At 37.5% G+C, this 21,562-nt stretch overlaps 1 protein-coding gene across 1 annotated transcript; it reads left to right on the forward strand.

Annotated features, from left to right (window-relative positions):
* Nucleotides 1-4,490: 4,490 nt before the first annotated feature.
* Nucleotides 4,491-21,326, forward strand: LOC115623441 (homeotic protein deformed). The gene is made up of 6 exons (XM_030517790.1): nucleotides 4,491-5,147; nucleotides 5,181-5,465; nucleotides 7,075-7,175; nucleotides 7,254-7,431; nucleotides 20,295-20,686; nucleotides 20,775-21,326. Exons 1-6 carry the CDS (start codon nucleotides 4,742-4,744, stop codon nucleotides 21,120-21,122), a joined length of 1,710 nt encoding a protein of 569 aa, XP_030373650.1. The 5' UTR covers nucleotides 4,491-4,741; the 3' UTR covers nucleotides 21,123-21,326.
* The last annotated feature ends 236 nt before the right edge of the window (nucleotides 21,327-21,562 follow it).

A 21,562-nucleotide genomic window follows, 5' to 3' on the forward strand; every position in this document is an offset into this window, starting at 1 on the left:
ATGTAGCAGCCACTAATGTTGTTCCCAGAAAGTAAACAATAGAGAGCTGCTGCCGCTTTTCAACAAGATTTTTATCGTGTTTTCACTTTTCAGTAAATAGTTTAATGCAAATCGAAATTAAAGTCGAGCCCTTCGCTTGCTCCACCCTGCACTCGTTGTGGGTCACTTAACTGTGTTGTACGATTATTTAAATTAGTTAGCTGTTTTTAAAGTTCTAACTAAACAAAATAAGATTTCAAAAAAACTCTTTTAACCTCAGTTTGTTCATTAATTAATTAATATTTATAAAATGCTAGGATAGCTTTTTTAAAAATTTTTTAACAACAATATAAATGATGAGTTATTGAAAATTTGAACTAAGGTCTAAGGTTATTTTTGTAACATGTGTTTTATGAATAATGAAATATAATAAAATGCTGTAAATTGAAAAGGACATGTTTGCTTCTTTAGTTTTAATATTGAGAGTAATTGATTAAATACTTTTTTGTGTTATTTTTTCAACACGATATCTTTATTTTTCCTTTACTGACAATAATTATTTAATTGCCTTTTAAAGATCGTTACTTTTAATTTTAGACTGCCATGTCAAACAATTACAAATTAACTAAAGAAACGAATAGTGAAGTGAAGACTTTATTCGTTTATAAGCAAAATAAATAATACCTAAAACTTAATATTAACACTTAGTTTAGTAGGCAAAATAGATTAAGTAAAAAACTGATAAAACAAACATACAAATATATATAATAATTATAAAGATTAATAAAAATTTTGAATGTTAAAAATAATTATTGAAATAAGAAAATAACCTAATAATAAGCTCAATATAATTAAATTTGTAATGACTAGCGAAATAATTTAAAAGTAATCCAATACTTGTAACGCTAGGATAGGGCTTATAAATAAATAAAAATATAAATGAATGTTTAGCTATTATGTTAAATATTGATTGAAAAATTTTGTTTAGTAGAAGAACTATAGCTTAGAGAAACAGACTTTATTTAAAAAGCACTAAAATAATTAAAACAATTCCCTGCCAGTTCAGTAATTCTGTGTTTGTTAAACTTAAGTGGCGATAGTTACTTTAATTTGTAAAGCTACTCAGAGAGTATTTGTATCGTTGGGGTAGTCCAAATATTTTGAATTGTTGCTAAAAAAACGATACGGGCACAGAAGCAGATTTTGTTGATCGATGTACGATTTGAGCAACTCTAGTTGAATTGAAATATAATACATTTCAAGATTTTCAAATTCTCCTCTTTTGAAAACTTATAATGACGATACATCCTCTCACAATTATCCTAATAATTATCCTAACACCTAAGTCGATAGTAATTGATTTGTAAAACTAAGTCAAAAAAATCAGATTGCGTTTTAATTTATGTTTAGTTGAATTGTTCTTTGCATTTGTATTTTAATTTCAAATAATAGTTGGCTTAAACATTACTCCAGACCTCATCTCGAAAACTGTCCACCTAGTCTACTATAAAAATATTGTTTCAAGAATATGTGAGAACTGATGGCTGGCTCCCCAAATTAAATATTAAATGGGAGAGCACATGTCTATGAGACAACGGCATACATATCCTCTGGAATAGGATGGCGACGGAGACTTTAATTAAACATTAAACGTAGTTTTCATTCACTTAACTTAATGGTTTTAATGATGTTTTGATAGTGACCATCAAAATCGAATCAGTTGGAAGTCGATTAATTAGTGGCCGTTGGCAGGCGCTCACTCACACATATACACACAAGTTGAACACACATGGCTTTGCAAGTACGGCGAAGTACAGCACGTGTGCTCCATGGGGCCGAGTTCAATTATTCGGCAATTAGGCAATCTCACCTCACGACTGCGACACATGGCAAAAGCGTGACTCACCAATACATATACAAAGTCGCCATGTACAAATATTATTCACACACACACACACACAGAGGCTGTAAATGGAATTTAAAGAGAGCTGAACTTACTAAGAAGAAAGAAAGAAAGAAAGAGAGAGAAAGAAAGAAGTGGAAGCTGTTGTTCTAAGAGTGACTAATTATGTGAATTGTATGGAAGAAGAGTCCAAATATTTACAGAAATATTAAAGCGTAAAATGTGCGACCTTCTTTTCATTTTCGATGAATTATACAAAAATCATTCTATCGATTTTCCATGCGTGCTTCCCTCATTTGAATAACTGCTGGTCATCCTCATCATTTCAGCAACAATAAAAATCACGGTAGTAATGATAACAACAACAGCAACAACAACAACAACAATGGAAAACAGCACCATCAACCACAAAAACCACAGCAACCATAGAATAATGAAACATTACGCCAAGTGCGGCGATATTCGTTGAACCTTAAACAGCAATACCAGATATTGCAAGTCAGCTCTGACTTATTTATATGTACGTGCATATATGCTTGTGTAGGAGCCTCTCAACCCGGTAGCCGACAAAGTAACAACACCAACAACAACATCAATATCCCGTGCCATTCAAAAGCCTTCGCGTCTGGTGTTGAAAGTCTGCGCGATCGATATTGTCGTTTGCTCGTCAATAAGACTCCGTTGCATCGCATTCGCATTAAGAAGAGAGATGTGGACGTGTGCGTAAGTTCTGGAAAATAAATGGTCTGGTCCACTCATAGCTGCGGTCGCCGCGAGATCGATGAAAAGCGTACTGAAAAGGGGCGGTCCTTCACCACGCACCAACAGTTTCTCAAATGCGAGTGTGCGCCATAGCTGAGGGCAGAAAATGAAACACTCATGTACGCGACGTAGATGGCAAAAGCAAAAACTACACAGCAAAGGCAAACAGGATGGACAACAGTGGAGTCTGCTGCAATTGTTGCAGCTCTATAACACAGTCGTGTCCTAAAAAGGACTTTTTCCGAATGGAACCAATGTTATTTTCGTAACTATTCCTTTTCCATTAGATTTGGGAACGTTTCGTTGAATGCAAATGGAACACTACTGAAATTGCTATAATTGTGTAGAAATTTCTGTTTTAAAATTAATGAAAAGAAAGTTTTAAAATTTTTAATTGTAAGCCATTGAACTATATTTGATGCCACTAAAAGCTAAGACTTCATTTTTATTCTGAACCCCATAATTAAACATTCAAAGGTTGAAACAAGCGGATTTCGTATGGAAGCACAAACTATATTTCCTATTTTGTATATCCATTCCAAATGAGAATAGGTGCATAACAATAAATAAAATTGAAAACAGCTAACTCTGTTAAATATTCATCCAAAGATATTAAAAACGTAGTTTAAGTAAAAATTTATGCAATAAATAAAATTGAAAACAGCTAACTCTGTTAAATATTCATCCAAAGATAATAAAAACGTAGTTTGACATTATGCATCATTTAATTGTATACTTCTTAATCAACAATCACCGAAATTTATTTAGAGATTTAAACAAAAAATACCCTTAAACATATTTTATTAAAATAAATAATCATTTTTTAGATTGTTCATTACCAAAGTTTTGCAGAGTTAAAGTTTTTCTTATGCATTCAACTTTCAATATTTATATTGTTTTAGCTCAGTATATAATAAGTTATAACCCCCTTTACTGCTATTATTGTAACCTTTTAGTTTGGGGAACTATTACTTCGTCAGTAATATAAAGAGGAACGTTTTAAGCGGACGCGACTGTAGCGAGAGCGCGATGAGCGCTTCACATGGAAATGGGTGTGTTTAAACGCTCATGCTGTCTCGCTCTGCGACAACGAAGCGCTGCTCTAACACGTGCCTGTGTACTGCATGGCGGTTGTGGTGGTGGTGGAAAAATGGCGTGCTGTGCGTCTGCCGGCATGGCTACCCACCCGAAACCAAAGCCCGGCTCTTATGCGTGTGGGCTGTCCCTAGTGTGGTGGTTTTGTTGTTGTTGTTGCGGCTGAAACGAGAAACCAGTATAGCGAGTTTCGCTGACTCTGACGTGTGACGCACTGTCAATGGCAATGGACGGCGAATGCGGGACGGTGCGGAGCGAGCAGGGGGACGCACTGAATGCGAACGAGGGAAACAGGTTCGCTTGTGCTCAGCACTCGATAGCTCGGGCACAACAAAAGAATGGCTCGAATGGAACGGTTCGCACTCGTGAGTCAGACGCGTCGTGTGGTTGGAAATTGAATGTTTTTAGCGCCGCTGCTTGACCGAAAGAAAATCAGAATTTCAATTTTTTGTCGGTTCTGCGGTTGTTGTTATTTTTCAAACGGCTGCGCGCAACGAATGAAAATACACATAATATTAATGAAAAGCTAACCAAGAAAAATTCAACGAATTTGAACCGATCGGAGCTAATAAATGTGCACAAAAAGAAAAAAAAGAAATAAATGGGAAAAAGTGAACAGAAAATGTTGAAAAAATAATAATGCTTGTTGTGTGTCTGTATGTGTGTGCTTGAAATAACAACAAAAACAAGTGTCTAAGCCAAGGTTAGCACGAAAATGCTGCCAAGTTGTGTGCGAAGCGCCCCGCGGTGTCAGTAATTAAACAAAACGTCTGCAAAGATATAGCCAAGATAGCAGAAATAAAATTAAACAACAACTACAAGAAGGAGAAAATTTATTATTAAATAGAAAAGATTGTTGAATCATTTTGGTGTGCAATACAAATAACATCTAACCCGTAATAATTGATCAAGGTCGTCCGGGCGAGGGAGAATCCGTTTTATGTTAAGCAATCGTCACAACCACAACCATCATCATTCAGTCGAGCTGTTGTTGTTGTCATTATGAGCTCATTCCTCATGGGTTATCCACATGCGCCGCATCACGTCCAGAGCCCCATGTCCATGGGCAATGGTCTGGACCCGAAATTCCCGCCGGTAGCGGACGACTATCATCACTACAATGGACACTATTCGATGACCGCCTCGACGGGCCATATGGGCGGGGGTGGCGCGGGCAGCGGCTCCACAATGACCGCCCATCCGCACGCCACACATCCGGCGGATATGGTCAATGTGAACGATTACATGGCCGCCGCCGCCCACCACCACAACTCTCATCCGCACTCGCACTCGCACCCGCACCACAGCAACAGCGCCCTCTCCAGCCATCACCACCAGAACGCCGGCTACACCAACTACGCCGCCACGCCCACGCACCACCATCCGCACCAGAGTCTCGGCTACTATGGCCACCATGCGGCCGCCGCTGCTGCCGCCGCAGTGCATCATGCTCCGGAGTACATATCGGCGGGTGCGGTGCATTCGGAGCCCGTGGGACCCCCACTCGGAAATGGCTATGGGCCGGCGGTAAATGTGCCAAACAGCAGTGGTGCGGCGGCAGTGTCCACCGGCTCAAATAACTATTACGGATACTATGGCACCAATGGCAGTGTCGGCAGCACGCACTCTCAGGGCCATTCGCCGCACTCCCAAATGATGGATCTGCCCCTGCAATGCTCATCCACAGAGCCGCCAACGAATACGGCACTGGGATTGCAGGAATTAGGTATGTATAGTACTAGAGATGACCAAAGTCCTGAATGAGTGACTGCCCCGTCCCGTCCCGTCCCGTCCCAACTGAGAATGCAAAAGCAGCTTGAAAAGGTCTGCTAAAGTGGCGGTCAGACAGGCAAATAATTTGCATACAAATTCGTTAAATTCTTGCAAGTAGTGGAGATTTTTTTAAGAAGAAAAATATTTATATTATACATCAAAGTTATTTTATATTTTGTCAAACGTTTGTAATTAATTAAAAATAAATAAACGTTCCATAAAAAGGAAGAAAGAATTATGATGACATGCTTTGGAACTACAATTTATATTTGCTAAAAATATATTACTATAAATTAATTTTAATATATATTAAAAAGTTAATTCAAATTAAAACTTAATTTGTATGGCTTTACTCTTAGATGTCAAATTAGAGTGATTTCAATTTAAATATCAGGCTTTAATAAAGCCTAGTACAGCTCTAGTTACACTGCGAAATAATATTCGATTTGGAAATCGACCTATTTTATATTAATTTGATTAACTTTGCCTATAGATTTGTCTAAATACTCGTACTTGCAAGTAATTCAAAATTTCAAGATAGGAAATCGAAGGACTCTTATCGAGTATCTTTTATGCCAAGTAGTCCTTTTTTATATGGAATTAAAGACTTACTTATCAGTTCTTTTAGATCATTTATTACTTTGAAATATATACTATTTTCATGTCTCAACTTATTCTCAATTGCCTCAAAGTATATGACTGTAACAAATATGTATTTATTTTCAAACATCTTTTGTGAGACCGAACTTTTTTTTGTTATTCATAGTCAATATTGAACAGAGAACAAACAATTATACTTAGTAACAACTTTTGAGTTAGAAACCAAATAGAAAAATCTGATCAAGTTACATTAATAGCCAACTCGTTGAGGGAACTTTATTTGCCAGTTGGCTAGCTATAAGTTGTTAACAAACCCACAAACGAAAATTAAACAAATAAGTGCAAAAGACTGATTTTAGGTAGCTCTAAACAAATTACATTAATAGCCATGTTAATAAAGCCACAAACAATAACTGAAAATTTTGATGAAAAAAATTCCCTGATGAGAAATTGAATAAAACTGCTTTTAGATAGCTATAAATATATATTAATTAAGTTAAATACTACTATATTTATAGCCACATCTTAAACGTCTGCTTTATTTAATATTTGAACAAATATTTGAAAACTGTTTTCCATTTTCAATTATTAATCAATCAATTATTCAGTGCTAGCCTCGAAAATACTGTAAAGAACTGCAAAACTAAATTATTGGAAATAAAATCTCTCACCATTCCAGACCCTATTTTAAGTCCTGCATTCAAACGATTTTAAAGAATATTTAAATCTGCCAAGTTTTCATTTTGCCGCTAACGTAATTTTCAAGATTAGGGCGGGGAGTCCCCTCAGAGCAACATTCTATGTGTAAATGGATCCCCAAACTATCTAAAGCAACCCACTTTAATCCTGATCTTTAATAAGCTGTCGATCACATCTGAAAGCAGATATTTATGAACCTATTCTTACCTTCTCTGGTTCATTGCTACGAACCCAAAAACACTAAGCAAAACAATGCATTCCAGGTTTAAAATTGGAGAAACGCATCGAAGAAGCTGTACCTGCCGGCCAACAACTGCAAGAACTGGGAATGAGACTACGCTGTGATGATATGGGATCAGAAAATGTAAATATAAGCACATAACCACTCCCCCCTCCCGTCCCCACACATGCCATTAACAACAACATCTTCATATCCAACTAGGACGATATGTCTGAGGAGGATCGACTCATGCTCGATCGATCGCCAGACGAGCTGGGCTCGAACGACCACGACGATGACTTGGGGGATTCAGACAGCGATGATGACTTGATGGCCGAAACGACCGACGGGGAGCGCATTATTTATCCCTGGATGAAGAAGATTCATGTGGCCGGTGTCGGTGAGTATATCGCTCTACACTTTAAGCGCTGCCCCATTTTGGCTGCCTGGCTAATTAAATTATTTAGCTGCCAACACCCACTTGTTCCATTGACAGACATTGTAGGGCTCCGGGCTTGCGAAAAAGCATGCCAGTCGCCCAAAAAAGAACTGCGCCCAGCACTCATTAATCAAACTCAAGAGTGACACGCCTTCTGTTGAGGCTAAATATGCATGGCGAGTGACATTTTCATACACATGTGCATATCCATAGAAGTGGCCGCCACTCCACCACCGAATAGGCTCCTCTTTCAGCACTCGAGTGTACCCTACACGTACTTATTGCATTCAAAATAGGTCCGGAGAAGGCAGAGCTATCCATTTGTGGTTTCGAAATAACCACAAATTAGGCAGCTCTCTAGCAGAAGTCTGAAAAGTAAAAGCTGGAGCTAGTTCGACGCAACTGCAAGTCACAAATATTGTTAATTGGCTCAAGAAATGTTGGCCATGTTACAAAATTTTAGCATTCTCTCAAGTCCGCAAAAGTGAAAGAGCATAGTTCAGTGGAAATACCATTTAACTATCAAGTTCAGCAAGGCTTTTAGCTTTATCTCTGGAATATTTAAGAATTCCTAAACCGAGAAATGTCACTTTTATGCTGTCTTTCATTATTGAACTACTTAGACAGCTAAAAGCAATTATAGAGAAATTCTCGGGATTAACGAAGCTTGCAGAGCTCCTTAGCTACAGCTCTTGTTATATGAAAATGTCAAGGGATGCGCAATTAAATTGTTGTAGGCATATATTTTATTTATTTCATCGACAAAATGCAGTCGATGTAGAAGAAAAATGAAAATGAAAAAACAAATACATATACATACTTGTATATAAAAAATCCATACAATAGAGAACTTAAACTAAGTAAAACTAAAGAAATAAAATAGATTGTACTTTCTGTCGGGGCTTCTGTTCTGGCTAGAAGTGTGTGCTAGTCAGAAAGGGGTTATGAAGTACTTTGAAATGAAAATTGGTAAAAAAAAATAGGAATATTTTTTGAAAAGCCGTGACGTTAAAAGAACGTGATTTTCTTTTCTTGTAAAAACATCATCTCTTATGAGGATTTCCTTTTACTCGCTTTGTTATATTATATTAATATTAAAAAGTTTCCTTTTTTAATATTATATATATATATTTATTATATATTTAAATTGTAATTAATTATTTGCATAACATAAGGTATAAAGAATTTTGCTAAAATGCTTTAAAAACTACTAGAATCGCAGTAAGGCCAAAAATAAAATTTGTCTACGTTGGTTTGTCTTCGAATTTTAAAGCTCCATTATATCAAAATAGTTTAGATATTACAAATGGGTTTTTAGTCAAGTTATTACAAGTTATTAAATTATTAGCTATAAATAATAGATTTTTAAAATATATTGAAGTTAAGTTTGTGAAATATTTGTTAATTACAACAAATTTGTGATATAGATGTATAAAAAGTAAAGTGAAGTTAGAGTTCGCTTATTCGTTAAAAAGAAACCTCTATGCTTAGGCTTACTTTAGAAAGTTTTAAAGAATGTAAGCGCCTCATACTTTCAGTCTCAATGGAAAATTACCCAAATAGCTTCCCATAGTGTCCGCTTTAAATGGTACCCAAAATATTCTACCTGAGCGCCTTAACTGCATTTTTAGTACTAGAACTAGTAGTCGAAATTTCGATTTTCGACAGAAACCAATCACTTAAATAAGCGGTCTGATAGCTTCCTAAAAATCCTGTTTGCTGCCAAATACATATTTTAAAAGTGTGCTCCATATTAGTCCAGCAACAAAATTGGTTTCTTATGTATAATGTATATATTCATTTTATAATGTTTTCTTCAAAGCGCAGAAGTTCATATTTTTACTTCGTATTTGTTTTCTCTCTCGTATATTTTGGAAATTAGTTCATAACTGTTTTTTAAAGGTTAGAAATTTGTGTCCCTTGATTGTCAATTGTTGTTTCTGCAAATCTAGAAACACAATTTATTAATTTTTGTTTAAAAAGCCCTGCCCATTTCTATAATATTTCCATAACATTTCCTCTAAATTGCAAGCCATATTTCGGCCCTTTGCTCCATAAAGAGCGACTAGCAATAAATATATAATCAGTGCTGATATTATTTTCCATTTTCTAAACACCTGCAATATGTTTCACAAATGTTTCACACTTTGGCGGCTCTGGGCTAACAGGTAGAGAAGGAAAAAAAAAGAGAAGGAACGCCAGCTGGAAACTGGTTTCCATTCACCACAAAGCTCTGAATGAGCGGCCTGAACTTGGGTCTGTCGATATACCCCCTATATGTTTATATAAATCTACTTTGCATACGCATTCGGTCGGTTGTCTGCCAACTCGGCCAGATATAATGATAATTACTGTAAATTGTCGCGTCGTCCATTAACCAGAAACCATTGAGGCGAGCACGTATTGACATTTGTCAGCGCTTATTGTTTTAATTTCATGAATGGTGCCTTCGTGGCAATTATGGCCAAAACGTAATGACAATGGCTGGGGGCTATGGGCCATTGGAGCGCTGTTGAGTGCATTTGTGGCTAAAAACTGCATTGGCTGTGTAGGTTCTTGATAAATTGCTTTTTAATTAGCCGCGTTACCATTACAAGTTTTCAGTTAATCAGCAGGCAGGCGCATACGACCTTGACCCTAAACGAGTGTCGCCCGCGCGTGGTTAATTGTAATTAGCCCAGTCAGCTGCATCGCCTCAGACAGACAGATGGACAGACGGATAGACAGACAGAAGGGATTAGCATCGCCATCAAATTGAAGTAGTAGTTCGACAAAACAAACGATCGCTCAGAGGCACACGCTTCTTGATGCCCGGCAAGGTACACGAGTAGTCGCCTCCAGCCTTCAGCCTCCAGCCTCCGGCCTCCGGTCTCGACTTCGACATCGACATCGACATCGACGACACCGACTGAGTGACGGATGGTCCGTGTCATTTGATGTTAATGTTGTGACATTTATCATGAGACGTACGACTACGAAACAAGACGAAACTTGATTATCGTCCGTGCATCATCTCTCGTTATTCGGAATGTGGCTGCTCAGTTCCCCCTCCGTCTCACAATTTGGTAGCTGAGGCACGACTCTTGTTGTTGTTGTTGTTGTTGTTGTTGTTATTCTTCTTCTTCTACTTCTACTTCTTACAAATGAGTTACACTCACTTGATGTTGTTGCGTTCCACGTTCCAGGCCGATGTATCAAGTGGCGTGTGGTCTGGCCCACCAAATTTGTATTATAAGTCCCCTCCCCACCCTCGGGGCACAAACACAACGGTGACAGCAACAACAACAACAACAACAATAATAATCATAGTAGAGTCCAAAACACAAGTGTGAGTATTTACGACCAATTTTCCAGTTTATGGTAAACGCTAAAAGCAACACATACAAGTATTTGTGGCCAATTTCGAATCACGCAACCATTTGGAGGCAACTGAGTTGACAGCCAAATATTAGGCTTTTAGGGCATGTTTAAAAAAGTGTTGAATTGGAAAGTAAGCGTCGGTTCGAAACTTAATATTCAGAGTTGAATTACATTTGTAATGAGAACTAACAAAGTACTCTGTTTAAAATGCTTTCATATTTGCAAAAAACTAGAAGTTATTACACAGAGCAAGAAATTCGTTTAATTTTTTAATATAAAGTACACTGAAAACTCCCTTAATGGACACCTCTTTTATCCGGACACTCTCTTCGACGGATACTTTCTAAAACATTCGATCGGTGTATAAAGTATTTAAGTATCCCCTTAAGCGGACACTCCCCTTGGGCGGACAAAAATTGGCCGACCGTGAGTGTCCGGCCAAGAGAGTTTTCACTCTATTTAATAAACACGTTTATTGTACCTCATTTTGTCAGTACACTAGTAAATATTTGACAATTAATGTATATAATAAGGAACGTCTAAGACAGCTTTATCGCAATCACAGCTCTATTTTCATTTGAGAGTGTTTTTATAAACCACAAATTAGTTGAAGATTTGCATTTATTAGCTATTTTGAAAAATAAATTGAGTATTGTTTTTAGCCTGTAGGGTTTTTTAACTTAAACCTTAAAATAAATAGTTTAATTAGTACTATCTATATGTGAGTTCTTTTAAACTTTTCCTTTTTGTCCCTTAAGTACAAAATTAAACAATTTGTATAAAAATGTCTCTGTAATAGTCTTCTTTATCGTAGCCAGTTATAAGCTATTAATTGAAAATTATTAACTGATATGAGGAATTGCATGAGGAATGCCATTCAAAGCTGATTAAAAATTATCGAGTTATTTTAAAAACTTTTTATAGAATTAAAATTCTTGCAGTTGGAAATTATGTCGATTTAAGAACCACATTTAAATGGTTTCTGCTGCATAACTTATTAAGTGCTATTTACTGATCCAGTGTTCAAGATAGATTGCTTACAGTTTAAAAATGTTCGTTATAGAATTTCGTCTACTATAGTATATATTTAAAAAAAACTGGATTAAATGTGAAATTCTTAAATCCAGCTAAATTATAGTGAAATAGTTCAAAAACCTTTCAAGTACTGCAAATTTCCTCCACAGCCAACATCTTGAGTTGCGTTTTTAATACGCTATTGAAATGCCTGACGACTAATTAGCTTTAGTCGTTGTTAGTTGCAGATGCGTAGAAGAAGCTATTTCTATATGACGATAGAAATCCAATCGAAATTAAATACTGAACAAGTCAGCCAAACTGCTGGTAGCATTCGGAATATTCTCACTCTCAATACACGCCATTTCATTTGCAACTCAAACTTGAGTTCAATTCACACTTTCAAGCGCCTGAGGACGACTCCGCATCAATGAAGGCAATTTTAGTTTGCAGCTCCTGTGTTTAATGCTAATCCCATGCCCACACCTTTATGCCACTGAAGAGATTGATTTTGTGCTGCAAGGCTCATCAAATGTGGTGTGCAACGCGGCCTGTTTCGTTGCCCGAACGACGACAACATTTACAATTCACGTTCAGCATTACATTCAATAACGATTCCATACAGAAAATAGAAAACAGAAAACGTGCACAGCCTTGTAACTGAATTTCAATGGCAAGCCCACGATTAAGATTCCACGGTGCCGCAGGCAGAGGCAGTGGCAGAGGCAGGGGCTGGGGCTGCGGCAGAAGCAGGGGGCAGGGGGCAGTGGCAGTGGCACAGACAGAGACAGAGGCCAGGCTCACGGCTTACAACTCACAACAGTTACTCGATGACTTGCGAAAAATCGCACCACAGTCGATGCGGCAAAAAAAAAAGTGCAAGCCACAGATGCGAGCAATGCTGTAAATGTAAGCCGCGCCGCGCCGCGCCGGGCAACGCGCCAACTTATCTTTTGCAAAACACAGAGGGACGGACTGGGGGGGAGGGAGGTAAGGACGGACGGACGGAGGGCAGCAGCCGAAGGCATGACAATGATGAAAATGACGCAGTAAAAATTAAGAAGTTCGCCTTTATGACAGATGAGGCACGAACAGCTGAGCCGCGACTGAGGCTGAATCTGAGTCTGAAACTGAGGCTGAAACAGAACTAAGCCGAGCTGCTTCTGCTCATAACGCTTCAATATCTGTACAAGTATATCCATATAAGCACAAATACTTGTATATACAAACTCGTATACACTAAAATAAATCCATTTTCTGCCTACCAATTGATTTTGTTGAAAATACTTGTGTGATGAAAAGAAACTTTAATTAACAAATTTTAAAGTCTGTATATAAGTTTGATATTTTTTGAGACAGAAAGTAATATTGACAAGCTTTATTTAAAGTCACTGTACAAGTATATCCATATAAGTTTTAGTGTATCTAAAATAAATCCATTTTCTGCCTATCAACTCAAAAATGTTGAAAATATGATGAAAATATTTGTAAACTATAGCTGCTGCATATTCTTTATTTTTTCTCTGTCAATAAACTTTTATTCATAAATTTCAAAATCTGTATATAGGTTTGATATTTTGTGCGAAAAAAGTAATATTTACAAGCTCTATTTAAAGTTGCTGCTATCGTTGAAGAAATTAGTAAACAGATACAAAATATCATAAATTGTGAGCGAAAAATATATTTTAGATTGAAATCTTATAGTCTTGCGTACAGAATTAATTGGTTGAACAACAGCTTGATATTTTTAAAGACAAATTTAATATTTTCAAGCAAATATAGTTAATTTATTGTTCTAATTTTATGCTTTTGCTGATAACAAGGGCGTAGGCAGCTTTTAATATTCAAAAGTAAAGCGGGAAATTCATTTCTTTTTAGGAAGAAACTAATAAATGCAAGTTGTAGTTTGTAAATAGAAATGCTTTTTCTACTTAATTGTTGTACTATTGTTTAAACAATAAGTAAACTGAATACAAGAATACTTCATTTTCAAGGCAATATTGATATTTGAAGGTTCAATTACTGATTGACGCTTTCGCTTGAAAATTAATCGGTTAACTAAAAGTTTAGCACAAAATAAATATTTGTTGATATCAAATAAAAATGCTGATATTAATAGCTTTCTATTTTAATTTAACACAAATCTTTAACAAATAGCAATTAATTTTTCTTTGATATATGAGATATATTTACTGAAGAAGTTCAGAAGCGTGTTTACAAACATTTTTAAAAATTCAAAAAAATGTAAAAATGTGAATAACTTCGCTTAGGATTTGATGTTTTCATAATGCCTTGCTTTCAAATGGCAATTCAGTATTCAAGCAAGCAAGCGTCTTTATGTTGAAATACTTAAACAAAATTTCTCCCAGTGTAGTATATACAAATATGGAAACATGTATGGCAGGCGTTCAAAGCGGCGAACAAAGCGTAATTAGCGCCCCACTGGATGCCGTTGGAGGCGAATGGAATCAAGAACCCAGAAATCACACAAAATGTGAATGTGAATGAAGCGGATCGGAGAAGGGATATTATAGTATATATGTATATACACACATATGTATGCATATGCGTATGTGTGTTTGTGTTTGTGTTTGCAATTTGCGCCAATAAAGTTGTGGCGCTTTTTGCGATTTATTGAAATTGGCTTTAATTAGAGACGTTTTATTGGTAGCTGAGTCTGAGTCTGAGACCCAGACTGAGGCAGAGACTGAGACTGACTCCGGCATAATGTGCTCCTTAGACTGCAGACTGTGTATTGTGGAGTGGCACTAACAATATGTTTTGATTCGCTGCAAAGTCGTCTTAAAAAGCGAGTGTTCAAGGTCGTCGCTTTTGTTCACAACCAGCTCCAGTGTCGAGCACGAAGTCGTGAGCTTCTTAACTTCTTGCCGTTTCCCCAATATTTGTAGATGCTTTTTTGTTAGTCATAATGCTTCCATTATAAGTATTGTTTGTTTACGCAGTTGGACGTAAGACACGTGGTAGAGACTATATTCCATTGAACGTCATTTTTTTTTTGTCATTACGCGTAAGTATTCGTACTTCCCAGCCAAAGATTAATCTGTGAAAAGTGAAACTGTTGGCAATGATTTCAGATCACAAGTTTTTAATAATGGCTGATATAGAAATGTATAAACATTTGCAGCCAAATCTTAAATACATGTACTTGCTTGAAATTGAGATTGAATTTTTTTATTGTAACAGAGGAGAGTGTTCTTGTAATTCTTCTTATAATTGAAATGCAAAATTTGTGAGCAGAATATAGCTATGGAATTTAGATGAAAACATACTTAAAGCTCAGACAGGCATGCAAGTAGTATGTGAACATTTTAAAACAACAATAAAGTTTATTGTAACAGAATTTATTAAATTTTAATTGAACTCATGACAAGCTTGGGAAATGCGACAGAATCGTGTGCAAATTGTCTGTCCAAGCTAGCTTTAGCAAGTAAGTTAAATGTTACTTTAACTAACTAAATTAATGGTCTTTTGAATTGTAAATGGCATAAGTTCTTAGCTTAGTATACTACTTATAGTGTAAGTATAAGTCCGCATGTGCTGTTCATCCCACGCAATAGAGTTCGTTTTGGAGGCTCTCATGCAATATAAAAAACCCCATTAGAATATTGTTAGCAAATGAAAACGGAGCGAACTTTTTGCATAGAGCGCCAAGTGCTGCGGGTGTTTGAGCTTTGCTTCTATAGCACTATATAGTGGTGTATTCGATTTGGATCTAAGTATGTATGATGTAGGCAGGGTGCGGGTCTGTTTCGACTCACATGGGGCGCATGTTGCGGATCGGGTACATGTGTAAGTAGCATGAGCTCATGTTTATTTTTATTTGTGTGCCACAACACAAATTGCAAGTCACTTGACAAGCTGCTGATGCAGCTCCCGCTGTTGTTGAAATGTTGACTTGCCTTTTTTCTTTTTTTTTCTTTTTTATTCACGAGCTCGACGAGCTGAAGAAAAATACAACTTACCCACAGACAATTCGCATTAATTCAGCACTTTAAGGTGCTCACCGTATTAACTTAAAGAGCGACTCTGGGGAGGAAAATAAAACTGAAAATATGAAGAAAAACAGTTGTGGCGGCCCACATGGCGTATGCGCAATGCAAAATGTAAAATGCAAAACTTGCTGCGAATTCGAGTCATATTTGTTTGCATAAGCAAACAATAATTTGTTGTCATTTATGTGATGCGATTTCCATTTGTTTATTTTCTAACGAGTAATTAAAGAGCGTTATGCATGGGGCTCCCTTCGAGTGCTTTTTGGGAACGGGTTTGCCGAGACTTGCTAAGCATTGCTTTGATGAATGGGCAGGTAAATCAAATGTGACAGACGTAAAATGTTTTCGACTTGGCACGAGTCAAATTTCTTGGCCGAAGAGGTCGCAGTACAATGTTTTCATTACTTTAACACTATCGCTGTGATTAATCATTGCTGGCTCTACGCTTTTAGTTTTCTTCTTTTTTTTTTTGTTTTTGGCAAACAGGTCGCATTCGGTGAGAATGAAATTGAAATTGCGGGTCGCTATAAAGCCCGGAAGTCGATGAGACGACCCAAATACTCTTACACCGCACCTAAAAAGCTACAGCAACAGCAACACCATCGACATCGCCAGATAAGCCCTGAAAATGGCTTGACGATCAATTGGTGGATTAAAGCGATATCTCGTTGGCGTAGCGCTTTAACCCACGAACGACGAAAAAAAAACCACATTATTAAGTAACGTCTGACACAGTTTCTGGAAATGACAACGCAACGCAACGCAACGCCACGCAAGTCGATGCTCTCGGTTTCAGTCTCTCTCGGTCATGGGCTCGGGACTGGAGGTCGGACTACGGTCCGTAGCGGGACTAGGGCTGGGGCTGCGGGTTTTGTGGGCTCGGTATGAATGAAACTGTAGAGTCATAAATGCATGATAAATCATATGAAATTTTCGGATGGGACAAACATGCCGACAGCCGCGCATGTGGCAACACAATTACACTACAACAACAACAACAACACTAGCGGCAGTAGCCGGCAGTTGTAGCGCTCTAATAGAAACATAGATAGCACATTTAAGCGTTGTGCGCTTGAACTAGTTCCGAAATATTCAAAAGGAAACAGAATAAAGTTTAGGAAGGGCTTGACAATTGCAAAAAATATTGTAATAATTTCAATATTATTAAAGATCCAGCAAGACAAACTCATTTTATAACTATTTGGCGCCAAAAGTCTTTGAATTGAGCAAAAAATTTATAAAATCTAATTTTAAACTCTTGAAATGTTTCAATGATCAACCATTCGCACAAATCTAAATTCAATTTAACGCACTTTATTGGAATATGAGTTTGGTTCAACAATCAACACTATTTTGTATTTACAACTATCTAAAGAAAATTGACAAATTAAATATGCCTGCATATACGAAATTCAAATTTAAATAATTGAAGTAATTAATCAAATAAATCAATATAACAATTTTGAAATTGAACAAGAAAGTTAATCTTTTTTTGCAGTTTTCTTTAAATAAACAACTGAAGTGCATGTCTTGGAATAACCAAATTTTGAAATGATAATCGTATTAATATACAAACATATTGCCTTTCAATTTCAATATTAATATTAATTGAGAATGTTTCCTTGTAAAGAAATGACAAATATAAAGAACAGAAAAATAAGCTAACTTTGTTTCGAAAATTTAAAATATCAAAACCAAATTGCAACGTGTAATAAAAATAATGAAGCTAACTCTATTTTAAAGAAACTTCCACCTTCCTAGAAAAGCCATTTTATATGTTATATTACCTCTATTGAAGACACTAATTAAATTTTTATTTAATTTAATGATTCATTAATTTATTCATTCAGCAATAACTAAGCCACAGCTGCGGTTTAATTCTGGAGCTGAGCTAAAAGAGAATGCTGCTGCAAGCCGAATTAAATTAATTATTAAATTATTTCAAAAGTACTACCCTGGAGCTGGTTCATACTTGTAAAATTAGTTGAAACTGCGCTCAGTCATAACAGTGTCTGTTTGTGTGTGTGTGAGCGAGAGAGTTTGTTGTTGTTATTTCTAATAATACCGTCCTACGCACTAATCGCCACCAATTCCCCAGAGAATGCCAATTTTCCAAACATTCAACGAGCTCTTAACAGCCTGACGCTCTTCGCATAGTTTCCCTCTCCCCCCGGACATACTCGCATGAAGGTATAAGCTGCGTTGTTGTTGTGGCTCTGTGTGTTTCTGCAATCTTGATTTCCTTGGCCTTGTATGATGCGGCATTTTCATAAATTGGCTGCCATTTGCGTTTCTTGCAACCATAAATGCAATTGGCACTCGTTGTTTTGTTGTTGTTGTTGTTATTGTTGTTGGTCTGCTGGGCTCCCCCCACTCTCTCGCTTCACACCATGACAAGGCTCTTTTGAGAGACTTGGACGTGGATGTGGAATTGGAATTGAACCTGAGGATGGGATGGCATTTCGTTGAATTGTTGAAATGAAATGATACGCACTTATTAAAAACGAATTAACGCAGCATGCCGCCGATGACGTCGACGTCGACGTCGCAGTCATTGTCGATTGTTGTTGGTGTTGTTGTTACTGTTGTTGTTTTCATTGTTCATGTTCCTTGTTCCCTGCTCCTTTGGGGCCTTGTAATTGATATTGTTATTCTGCGTTGCATTTTAGTATCATTCGCATACACATTATAGGTAGTATGTACTAAACATATGTATGTCGTTGAACGGATAAAATGATGTAATATAAGCATTTATTAATATACAAGTATAACTGGAATTGGGAAGTGGGATTTCGAAACATAGAACAGTGAGTTGGAATGACAGAAAATTGTCAGAGTGGAGGTTATTGAGAAAATGATTGTCAACGCTTTCATTTCGTTATACGATGTTTATCACTTACACAAATTTTAGAAGCAATTATTATTCCACACACACACACTTTATAGACACATATTTATATACATACATGTGCATATATAGTATCTGTACTTAGTCGCTGCTCCCATTTCCTTGCTCATTAACTTTACGGTTCAATGAAAAAGCAAAATAAAAGAGAATGCAGTGCGATTTAAATTATTAAACAAGTATGCCGGCTTGGGTTCTTTTCTTTGTAATTGTCTACAATAATTAAAATTTTTAGATTCTTTTACAATTTTTCCATATACAAGTATCACTTGCGAGTACATTTTGCTATAAAAAAAACTCCAACAGCACTGCAGCTAAGTGGAATTTCATTTCATTTTCTTGAATATTTTTTATTAAAAGCTTCAAGTTTAAATGTTTTTATAATGCCACAAAAATGAAGTCCCTAGCATGTCGGTTGGAAATATTTTTGCACAATAAACCGCCCACATGGCGATGCTTATCGAAGCATCGCAACATGTCCGGTCAGGAGGGAGTCCTTCACTGACGAGCTGTCAACGACTGGGACTGTCCAGTCCACTCCAGCATCATTAATCTATGTTTGAGTAGAAAATCACACACAGAAAATGCCAAATGAAATGTTTATATCAAATCGAAAGCTGTCTGTCACAATAAAAGCGAAATTTTTATAAATTACGAGCAAAAAGAAGCACATCCGACACAAAATACAGATATTCAATAAAAAGAAATAAAAGAAAATCCCGAGCTTTGATAGAAACATCAACATCGACGTCAGGGCGGCGGTTTTGCATTGCATTCCCAATCCGGTAAATTGAAATTTATGGTGCGAAAGTATATTTTGATGGGCTGTCGCTGTCCATTTGATGTCCCGAGATGCGTTGCCCGGCAGGAGCAGGTGCCGCGCATTTATAACGCAACTCCAGCGAAGCAAAGGCGAAGTCGAAGTCGAGGGAGGGAGGGAGGGAGAGGGAGAACACAAAAAGGATACAACAGCCGGGAAGTGTTTAATTTTGAGCCAAACTAAATACTCGCGCGTAATTTCGTCCTTTTTTCCAAAACGAAAGGCAAAAGACAGACAACCCGGCTGGCAAAGTGAGTGGGAGAGGGAAATGGTGATAGAGAGAGAGAGGGAGCGGGGCAAACGGACAGACAGTTTGACAGGCAGGCAGTTGCGTTATTTGATTTTGATTAATTATGCTGTCGCCGTGCCCGGCGCGACTGCAGTTCTTTCATCTGCCCGCGTCCCGGCAGCTACCCCTTCCGCATGGCCAGGAGCCAAGGTGTTGTCGAAAGTTTTGCGTCGCAAACTTTGACGGTTTTCGGGCTCTCTGGCTTTGGGGGGGGGGCTCGTTGTCAACTTTTATCTGCGAGATTTATTGAGCGTTATTATTTTGACTCCCAATTGTATGATGTGTATTAATTGCAGCACTCGCGACTTAATCAGAGCCGGGTTTGCCGGCCCGTTATTGGTTTCTGCAATGCCAGTCATTAATTATGCATCCTCATCTTCTATATTTTCATTTTCCCTTTCTTTGCTCCTTATTTACTTGCAGCCAACGGATCATATCAGCCGGGCATGGAGCCAAAACGCCAACGCACCGCCTACACACGCCATCAGATTCTGGAGCTCGAGAAGGAGTTCCATTACAATCGCTACCTGACCAGACGGCGGCGCATCGAGATCGCACACACGCTGGTGTTGTCGGAGCGCCAAATAAAGATCTGGTTCCAGAATCGTCGCATGAAGTGGAAGAAGGACAACAAGCTGCCCAACACGAAGAACGTGCGAAAGAAAACTGTCGATGCCAATGGAAATCCAACACCGGTAGCCAAAAAGCCCAAGCGTACGAGTGCCAAGAAGCAGGCGGCCCAGCAGCAACAACAACAACAACAGCAGCAGAAGCAGCCGCAGCAACAACAACAACAAACACCGGTGATGAATGAGGTGCGTAGTTTGTGTTGAAAGTCAACAGGCAAGCACTTAAGCTCCTCTCTTCACTGCTCTCTCTCTTCACTCCTCTCTTCCACAGCAGTGCCTGCGCTCCGATAGCTTGGAGAGCATTGGCGATGTCAGCTCCTCTCTGGGCAATCCGCCCTACATACCAGCCTCAGCCGATGCTGCCAATGTCTTACAACAACAACTGCCCTGTGGCAATGGCAACAACAACAACAACAATAATAATAACAACAGCAACAATGCCTATGCCGGATCTCAGCAGCAGCATCAACAGCTGCATAGCAACAACAACAACAACAACCTCAGCAACAACAACAATCAAATGGCAGGCCTGCTTCCACATCACCAGCAGCAACAACAACAAGCCGATCTCATCAACAATCTACAGCATATAAAGCAGGACTACGATCTGACGGCCCTGTAGGCATTATCTACCACCACCCCAATAGCGAACTAAACTAAGCCCCCCTCCCCCCGCCCCACAAGCAGTTTTGTACAGTCTTTATACTTCACATTAATAGACAATTAGTTTTAAAACCAACCTCGAACGCAGGGATCGATTTAATTGTTTTCTTTTTGACTCTCATTTCTTGGATTTTATTTGTAAATTAAAATCAAATACTTTTGTTTTGACCTTTGTATTATGCTCAATGAATTAATTAATTTCAATAAATGGTTCAGGCGACAGAATAATTTATCTTTTTCTTCGTTAAATAATTGTTCTTGCTCTTCTTCGTAAATTGTAAAATCTTCACCAAATTTAAAAAAAATTGATTTTTGTATACAAATAGAATTTAGAAAGATTCGCATTTAGAAAGGTTTTATATTTTTAATTTGGAAAATATTTTGACCAGCTAACAATTT

This window comes from Scaptodrosophila lebanonensis, unplaced genomic scaffold (assembly GCF_003285725.1).
Source record: "Scaptodrosophila lebanonensis strain 11010-0011.00,11010-0021.00 unplaced genomic scaffold, SlebRS2 tig00000053-arrow-pilon, whole genome shotgun sequence".
NCBI lineage: Eukaryota > Metazoa > Arthropoda > Insecta > Diptera > Drosophilidae > Scaptodrosophila > Scaptodrosophila lebanonensis.